The sequence below is a fragment of the Trachemys scripta genome, chromosome 4 (genome assembly GCF_013100865.1).
Source record: "Trachemys scripta elegans isolate TJP31775 chromosome 4, CAS_Tse_1.0, whole genome shotgun sequence".
NCBI lineage: Eukaryota > Metazoa > Chordata > Testudines > Emydidae > Trachemys > Trachemys scripta.
Genome location: NC_048301.1, coordinates 86,458,606 through 86,468,289, shown reverse-complemented (window position 1 = coordinate 86,468,289; position 9,684 = coordinate 86,458,606). Strand labels below are relative to the sequence as shown.

At 39.9% G+C, this 9,684-nt stretch overlaps 1 protein-coding gene across 2 annotated transcripts in view; it reads right to left on the bottom strand.

Moving 5' to 3' along the window:
• The window catches only part of LUZP2 (leucine zipper protein 2), a 355,370-nt gene that overhangs the window by 184,115 nt on the left and 161,571 nt on the right, over positions 1-9,684 (bottom strand). For both annotated transcript variants that reach the window (XM_034769830.1, XM_034769831.1), the window contains exons 2-3: positions 4,426-4,543; positions 2,638-2,708 (exon numbers count right to left, since the gene is read on the bottom strand). In XM_034769830.1, coding sequence (XP_034625721.1) covers positions 2,638-2,708; positions 4,426-4,543 — 189 coding nt within the window. The remainder of the gene's footprint in view (positions 1-2,637; positions 2,709-4,425; positions 4,544-9,684) is intronic.

Below are 9,684 nucleotides of genomic sequence, written 5' to 3'. Positions count from 1 at the left end.
CAGGGAGGCTTAGGTAGGGGGTGGAGTTCTGGGGGGCAGTTAGGGGCAGGGGTCCCAGGAGGGGGCAGTCAGGGGACAAGGCGTGGGGGGGAGGGTTGGGGATTCTGAGGGGGCAGGAAGTGGGAGGGAGTGGAAGGGGCAGGGGCGTGGCTAGGGCAGGACAGGGGCGGGGCTAGGGCGGGGCTCCTCCCATCCTCTTTTTTGATTGTTGAAATATGGTAACCCTAGTAGAATGAGCTTTGTACATGATGGGGCACGAAGTAACCCGAGTTGCTGGCTCATCTACCATATTAGTCCTCATCTACACCAGTGCTAGCAACCTCGGGAGTTCTGGGTAGTGCAGATTTAACTGAAACAGTGCTTGAAACAGCTGGTGAAGCCAGAGAGTCAACAGCAGCAGCACTTCCAATTTTGTCTAATATAGACAAAGTTTGTGTCATTTTGAAGTGTTAACAATACATTGAAGTGACAGAACTTGAACCACTATGGGAGGCAACCATGTTCTACTGCAGCATAAAAACTACAACAGAGCTCAGAAGAGAAGGGATTAAAGTTGGACTTCTGAAGAATGAACACTAGGGTCAGCTCCTCAGATGGTGTAAATCTGCACAGCACCAAGTCAATGGTGCTACCTCATCTTGTATCAACTGAGATTCTCAATGAGGAGTCCAGTAACACTTTAAAGACTAACAGATTTATTTGGGCATAAGCTTTCATGGGTAAAAAACCCACTTCTTCAGATGTGAAAATTACAGATGCAGGCATAAATATACTGACACATGCCAGAGGGGCATTGCTGGCACATGATGGCGAATATCACATTAGTAGATGTGCAGGTGAATGTGCCATCATATGCCAGCAATGCCCCTCTGCCATGTACATTGTCCAAACTGGACAGTCTCTACATAAAAGAATAAATGGACATAAATCAGACATCAGCAATGGTAACATACAAAAGCCAGTTTTAGGTGCATGTTTCAGAGAACATTTGCAAATTTGAACCACTGAATAATGATACTCTCAACTTGCATCATCATTTTATCATCTCATTATGTTTTAATAATATTATATAATTTTTAATTTATTACAAAGAACACATTACTTTTCTCCTATTAAAAGTTCCAAGATGTGTTGATCACTGTCTAATATCATCATGGTTAAGAATTGTTGATATAAGAATATTTAGCAATTATAGCAGCTAATATTAGATTTTCAAGGCAACATTTACCAACATTTACTACATGAGAAACTGGAGGATAAAAAAATAGTTTTTGATTTTGTACAAGGTGGTTACTAGTGGTAAATGGTGATATTTTAATTGTGTTCAATTATATAGACATTTACATATTTAAAGTTCTCTAGAAATGTTAACTAACTAAACCCCACTACTCCACAGTTCAGACAGGTCTAAAATGTCCCCCTTTAACAGAAATATCTGTCTTTGGCATTTCTAAGGCATGTGAAGGTCTGATCCAACACCCATTGAAGTAAATGGAAAGACTCCCCACTGACTTCTGTGGGCACTGAAACAGGCCCCAATTTTCTTTGGTATTTAAGAGCTGATTGGGAAATCATTTAATCACAATCCTTCCCTATTAGCCATCTAATTTTAATATATGCTACAAAACTACTACTGGGTAAAATACTAGCAATAAAATCATTACAGGATTTCAAGTGTCACTTTGTATGACAACAAAAGGGATATATGCTGTACCTAGACTGGCCATATCTGATTAATTTGTAATGTATATTTTTATTGTGATAAAACTGAGACACATACATGTATTAAACACATCATACTGTTTCAGAGAAAATAACCCCCATATTGGCTAGGTCTGCTTGTTGTTAAAATTATATTGGCATATCAATTTATCAGATCGACTCCATTTGTAAGAATCATGTGAACTCTATCATTGTTTATTGAGCTAGGACTAAGGATGCTGGTCTGTCACCCCTTGTCATGGAAAAGACTCCAATTCACTAGATTCAAGTGAATATTTGACATGAATATTTCCCCTCCAACAAATTTATTCTCTTTTACTTCTTGTCATAGATTACCCTGTAAGAATTTTCAAAACTAGGCACTTGGTTTCATGAGTTTTATCTGAACCCATGCCCCACCTCCAAAACCAGCAATTTTTAAAACTAACTAGTTATTTTAGGTGCCTCAATCCTTGGGTTTCTAATTTGAGACACTTTAACGATTTTTCAAACCTGCTGATCACTGCACCCTCTGAAAATCAGGCCCATTTATGGTGCCTCAATGAGGCACTCAATTCACTAAGCACTTTCCAAAAATTAAGCACAGAAATGTGTTGACTTGAATAAATAAGTTCCCAGTATCCTGCAAAACCAAACCCAATTTCCTTGATGTATATCTAGTTCTAATGTTAACCCTTGTGAATGTTATTAATGACCAACTATGAAGTAAAGTGTGTCACATCAGCTAGTATTTCAGGTGTCGCAGAAACAATCCTGCATTGTTCCTCCCTCCCCCTGTTTAACAGTCATGGCTGATTGCTAGTGGACATGCCTACTGTGCTGTGCTTGGTGGTTCACACAAAGGAAAGATTGAATTCCATGGTCTTATAGTTTTCAGTCTGTTAACAGGAATGAAAGGAGAAGGTAGCGTCTTACCTTTGCTTTTGGCCTAATTCCAGAAGTTTCTGCACATCACTTTTGGCAGATGCCTCATCATTTTTCAAAGACTGGAAACAAAGGGGGAGAGGGAGAATTACCAAGAAAATCTTTAATGTTACTCAACTATGAAAAAGGTTGATGGTGACCTCTTTTACAAAAGGCTCCCATTGAAAAATACATTTTATCATCAGTTAAAAAAATAGGGCAGAAATAGTTTGGCTCTTCTGTGGCAGTAATTCAGCACTTGCTGCAGCACACACAGGTGTTCAGGATGAGACATTAAAGCAGAACTGATCTAATAGAGTATGTAGTACAGTTCTTTGCATAGATCCGGTCCCTCCAGCATCAAATTCAAAGTACATGAAAAAATAATTTTTCCTGAGTCCTACTTTTTTATCCATTCAGTTTGATGAGAATATAGCAAGTTCTAAAGTAACTTTATTCTAAAAAAAAAAAAAAAAAAAAGGGAAAAAGCAAGTTCCCCATATAAACTGTGAAGAAAAAAATTCAACAAGAAAAAAATAGCAGTAGAAGATGACAAGATAATGCAGACTGACATTTTAAAATGTACGACAGACTACTGCTCAGAAAGGTAGCAGCATCAATGAATGGAATACAGGGAGCCATACATCCCCTCAAAGATAACAGCATGGTTCTATGAGTTGTTTGAGGAGATAATTTCCCAGAATTGCTCCCTCAACTAGTCAATGCAAGGGGTGGTCTTGTTAGAAGTTATATATGCTCCATTCATAACAGGTGGTTCAAATAAAATGCAGTTCTCTGCAAGGCAGTGCAAGTGTCAGAATAAGCAATCTAGCTGGTAACCTGTCTGAATTATTCTCATTGTTTTCACTAGGCCAAGAGACTCCCTCATGAAGAGACTGCTGCCCTGTCGTGTGAATATTTGGTCATTGAGGTTGTCAACAAATCCAGGGCAAGACTGGAAACCCCTTATTGACCTGGAGGGTTTGTCTTCACTATAGAGTTGAGTTATAACTCAAGTATGCCCTTAACTTGAGTCCTGACCTCTCACCAAAACTGTTAAACCAACCATCATGCTCCAAGACATGCATCTGACGAAGTGGGTATTCACCCACGAAAGCTTATGCTCCAATACGTCTGTCAGTCTATAAGGTGCCATAGGACTCTGTCGCTTTTTACAGATCCAGACTAATGCTACCCCTCTGATACTTGACATCATGCTCCAGTTAACTCCAGTTGGCTGGCTCATCAGAGGATATAGGCTGCAGAGTTATTTAATATTCTGTAGTGTTATTTCAGTGTGGCCAATCTCACTCTAGCTAAACTAAAGCTTACGCTATGTTACAAAGTTTTGCTGCCATAGTTAAGTTGGCTAGAAATCTGAAAATATCACATTCCCTAGCCAACATAGGACTATTTTTGTGAGTAACTGTTCACTAATGGAAGTAAGGGGTAGCTCCAGGGAGTCAATCTATAAAAAATATCTTTTTCCTCTCATTGTCAATGTATTCTGCTCCCTAGTGGGTTTCTCCATTAACTGCTTCAATTTCCACAAGTGAGACAAAGCATCCAAAGAAAATTTTGGGGATTCATAAACTGCATAATCCACTCATGTGTAAGGCACACCATGTTTTCCTCAGATTAAATAATATTGAAAACTAACATATGCAACATATAAAACAAGCATAATTAATTACCAATTAGTCTCATGTTAAAAGAAAATATGTTTGTAACAAATAGATACTAATTCTAATAAACAAAGTGAGTGATCGTATATCTCAGAAAAGTGAAGGGTAATCTAACCTGCAGGTTTACTTTAATTCCTTCAAGTTCTTTTGAGGTCTTCGACAGTTGACGGAGGATATTGCTCCTTTCCTTAAAGACTTCTTTCAGTTGTCTTTCCAGTTCTTCATAGCCCTGTCTAACACAAAGCACAGGCAGTCCTCTCAAAATGTCTTCCCAATGTACTTGAAATCAGAGTCTTAATGCATCCAATTTTTATTAATCATAAGCAGAATCCACTTCCATTCCCCCTTGCACCATGTTTAGGAATTGAAATGTTTTATGACAAACTGAACTGCTGCATCTGTGTACACAAATCCTCAAACCATCGTGCCAACAGCAACCTATTCCCTGTTATGGGCAGGAACAAATGCTTTTATATTTTACACAAGTTGACAGTAAAGCAGGTTTTTCTTTCCTGTGAGATATTGCACAGTAGGAATTATTGAACTTTGTAGAGTCAGAGATTTTTGACCATCCTTGTGGGGAAGGATGTTCCAAAGATATTTGAATTTTCCCTCCTGTAATTTAAACCTATTTTTACCCAATTAGTGATTCAGGCTCAGATCGGGGTTAGGTGTCTAAATGCCTTTGAAGATCTGGGTTCATCAGTTCATAAAAAAAAACAAATGTCTCAATCCTGCAATATACCAAGACTATCTTAGGGCCTCATCCGAAGCCCACTGAAATCAATAGTGATCTTCAGGTTAGGCCCATATTGGGCTTCTGAATCTATCAAGAGCACTGGCTATGTTTGGAGAAATATTGGCTGATTCATTTAGCAATGGACAGCTCATCTACTCTGCCTGAAGGATGGAAGAAAAAAATAGTGCACTATACAATCAGATTTTGGATACTTGGAATATCTCAAAGCATTAATTAAATGTTGTTTTTCCTACAGTTATAAGTTTTTATATTACTGATATTGTTTAGTACACTACTATACTGAATTGAAGCTCCATCAAGAGCAAATACCTTTAGCTTATTTTGCCAACATTTTACAGATGTGACTGTGAGGAAACAGTGTGGAAATATTTGAACTGCCTTCTCTTTAACGAAACTTATAACATCTTTAATTTCTTCTCACTACTGTGAAAACCACTGGGATGTTTCACTCTGCAACATAACACCCTGCCTGCCACAGTAATGCTGACAGGTGGTCACTATCCAATTAGTGATTAAACCTACATCTCATACAACTTATGTGCTCAAGTCGTTTCTTGGCAACAGAACTTTTATCCTCCATTTCCACATATGAGATCAATAGCAAATAGCATTTCAAATATCTTAAAAGGATAAAAACACTACATACTTGTGGGGCTAGATCAAGGAAAAACTGGTGTCTCCATGTGAGAAGAATAGAACAACAACAAATTGTTTTGAAAGGGTATATAAAAATGGGGGCAAACGGGAGTGGATCTACAGGATACCATTTGCTACAGGTATGAAATTATCCTTTATTTCCTATAAAATCAATACCCACTTTCACTCATCCCTTTGTCCACCCAAACATTAGACGAATGTCATACAGCCCTTTACTAAGAGGAGAACAACTTATTCAGCCACACACACTCTGTTGTGAACTCAGTACGCAAAAAGTAGGGACAGAACAGATAAAGGACATTTATAGCATCTTTGTTTTATATGCTGTTGCATCAGATCTGGCTCTAATCAGTAGTGACTTAGAGCATGTAATGTACTGTTATGTGTTCAGATACTACGGTGACAGGCAGAACTAATAAAACTCCAAGTGAGGCAGAATAAAACTCTTAAGAGCTGTTCCATTGGGTGACCTATGTGACATTAGTTTGTCATCTCAGGTCAGTTGGAACACAACATGAGTCACCACAAAAACCACTACTTGACAGTCTTGTCTGACAAGTCAAGGATTGAATGAGCTTGCAGACCGAACTACCTTTCTGTCCCAGAAGTAATTTCCTGCCAGGAAAGGGTTAAAGCACGTTTGTTGGGCAGCATGGTGTAACCCATCCTTACAACTACCTGTGCTGTGCTTAATCTAAGAATAAAACAGGAGAGATAGCTCAGTGGTTTGAGCATTGGCCTGCTAAGCCCAGGGTTGGGAGTTCAATCCTTGAGGGGGCCACTTAGCGTCCTGGGGCAAAATCAGTATTTGGTCCTGCTAGTGAAGGCAGGGGGCTAGAGTCACTGACCTTGCAGGGTCCCTTCCAGTTCTATGAGAGAGATATATCTCCATTTTTATTATTTTTTTTAACAAAGCAAAACAAACAAAAAATAAAAAGGCTACCAATCCAGTACCCACAAGTGCCAAAATTCACGTGGAAAATTAAAGTAAACGTGAAACTACAAAAATAAAAAGGAAGGAGCTTGAAGCCACACTCACAGCAATGGGGGAGCCTGGAGCTATGCCAATGAGGGAGAGAGACTAGTTTAATTATATGCCAGATGGTACCAGTGACAGCAGCCGTGAGAGTGGGAGGTTGACAAGGACATGCTGTAAAGAAGTTCCTATGAAGATGCATCATTGCTGCTTCAGCTGTGGTGCATAGAAGGGGAGAATGCACTCTGGTACCAACAAATCCACAGGGATGCTGAGGATGGAGGCAAAAAAAGTTAGTGTATGAAAGAAAGTTGGAGTAAACAGATTCTCTATATTAATACAATAGTTTACTTTGTGGATAGGATGTTATTGCAGGCAAGTCATACCTAATCTTCACAGAGAACTTAGAGTAGCTGAACTAATTCCCTGACAAACAAAATCCAGTGCTGAGAAGGGTGGCTACAGAGAGTAAGGGGAATGATGGACTCCGTTAACCTGCAAAAAGTGAAGTGGAAACCCTAAGTAGTTGATGCATAGAATATACAAACGAGGGCTGGTTAAAACATTTACCACCCTCCATCTATGCCACCTGCTTATTACTGTGCAGGTCCAACTGACAATTGAGTTTCGTATCTTTCGGGAACCCTAGAACAGTGAAATAATGACCAACAGACTTCTCAAATATGTAGGTTTATTAGCAAAAGGAATAACCATGAGATAAAATTATTTTAGATAAGTCTAAAAATGTGTGTAGGCTGTTTAATCACATGCTTCACTGCCAACTGAGTTAGATAGGCTTCCCTCTTTAGTTACAGGAAAAGAACGAATCCATCTTACATTCTTTTGGGACCCAATCTGGTCTTTGTTTGCCTTTCACTGATGGTTGTTCCATTGTTCAGAAAGTACATTTTGGTGTACAGATCAACATTCACCACTGAGTACCCCTAAATTTTTCAAAAGTGTCTTCTGCTCCCATTCTTCTCTGTGGGTAGGGTTCCAAATTACATCTTCCATGATGAATTGCAGTACTCAGCAAGAGCGGAAACTGTGTTGCATTATGGGAGAAGTAATCCAGACAGGAAATCCAGCCCACAGAGGAGAATGGAGGCATCAAGAACCCAACATGCAACTTCCATGTGGCACCGCAGCAGCATTTCTGAATAGAAATTTCCATTTTTTAATTAACAGTTTTGGCTGAAAATATTTTTAAAAAATTTCCAAGAAATTGAAATTAAATTTCTATGGGGAAAAGACTCATTTTCCAACCAGCTCTAGTACAATGGTTATTCTTCGGGGGTTGAGTCTGTTTTAATGAAAAGATCATAACCTTGCCAACCGAACGGTTACCCAGTCATCAGCAAGATATGATTTAATTCCTTTTAGTTTTGCTGTAATCTGACCTTCTCAATTTGCAGATTAACCTTGTTTAATTTAAGATACTTTTTCTTTCACACTGTTCTTGGGATATTCACTGTGTGGACCATCGGCAGTGGTAAGGAAAACAAACTCCTCACCTTTGGGGTAAAGCAGAGCTAGTTAAGAACCCATTCACAGCACTTTGTGCAGGACATTGGCCTAAGATTGCCTGTCTATAATAAGGGAGAACATGTTTGATTTTATGAGTCTACACTCAAAGGATCTGATTCTGCAAGCCTCACTCATACTGAGTCGCATTTTCTCTCACAAGTACTCCCATTATCTTCACTGGTAAATATGGATTATCTACTCATCTTAAGCAACTTATTTAAAGTATCCCCATGAGATTTCCAGTACCATTTTGTTCAACTTTTTGTTATAGGAGTAACGGGGTGCACACCACGCCCCGTTAGATTCGGCCCCTTGGCCCTGTTCCTTAAAGACTCAGGGTCGGTCCAAGCTGATGCAACACCCGTGCTCTTCAGTTTGTGTCTGTTCACGCCACCCTTTCCCCACTATTTACAGGCTATTTACACGGCTTGGCCTCATACATGCCTGACCAGCAACAGACTAGTAGGCTCTTTCTTCCCTCTGAGCCTGACCTTTCCATCCTGGTTTCTGCCCCCCAGCCTTTTAGCTCCTGCTAATGAGGCTGGCAGGTGCAGGCAGTTCTCAGGCAAGCACTGGTTATTTACCCAGCCCCAATCCATTCCCCCTGATTGGGGCTGGGGTGGCAGGAGCAGATAAAGGGCTTTCTTAGCAGCACACTACCACATAGGCCATCTGTACTAGGCCACCAATTACACTCTTCCCCTTGGGTTGTCACTTGAGATAGGTTTCACTGTATTGTCTTATGTATTCTGATATTCACTTACTTAAATTAATCAAACTCCAGCTAAAAACAATACATATAGACACTCCAATTTCTTTGTGCATTGTTTCTCTCATACAGTAGATCACAAACCACTCCAGAGCAGGAATCAGTTTCTCCTAACAATCAACCTTTTGAAGTGAGTCAAAGGGTGACATGAGTCTTCTTTCTCAAGGAAAAAGGACATGTATTTTGCAGTGTTGATTGGCATGGTTGCCTGATGGCCTAAAATGTCTGGGTATTCACTGGAATATGTTTTTACCCATGGAACTGAATATTGACATAATAGACAGGAAGTGAGGAGGAGGAAATAGTTTGAAAAGTCTAGGACTAGACTTCAACAGTAATTCCTGAGGCCCTCGGTAAGTTTTTCAAAATAAAGGTCCAAATTATGTCCACACTAGTGCAGGTGAAGAGGAGAGCACAGGGTATCTCCCTCCACCCCAGTGCTTCTGCAGTGAAGGCACTCAAGGCTTCCTGCTTTCTGGGAGTGCAATAGAGTAGAGATTGACAGTGTCTACAACTCTAGAAGAGTTTCTGGGCAAAAAAGACACCACCCTGCCATTTTAACTTCGGGTATGGGGCTATGGTGGAAGACCTGTGGGGAAACCCGTAGTATGGGGTGCCTAGCATCTCAGATTGCCCCTACACAAGATCCCCACACTGTCCCTAAATGCTTGCTCCTGGCTACATT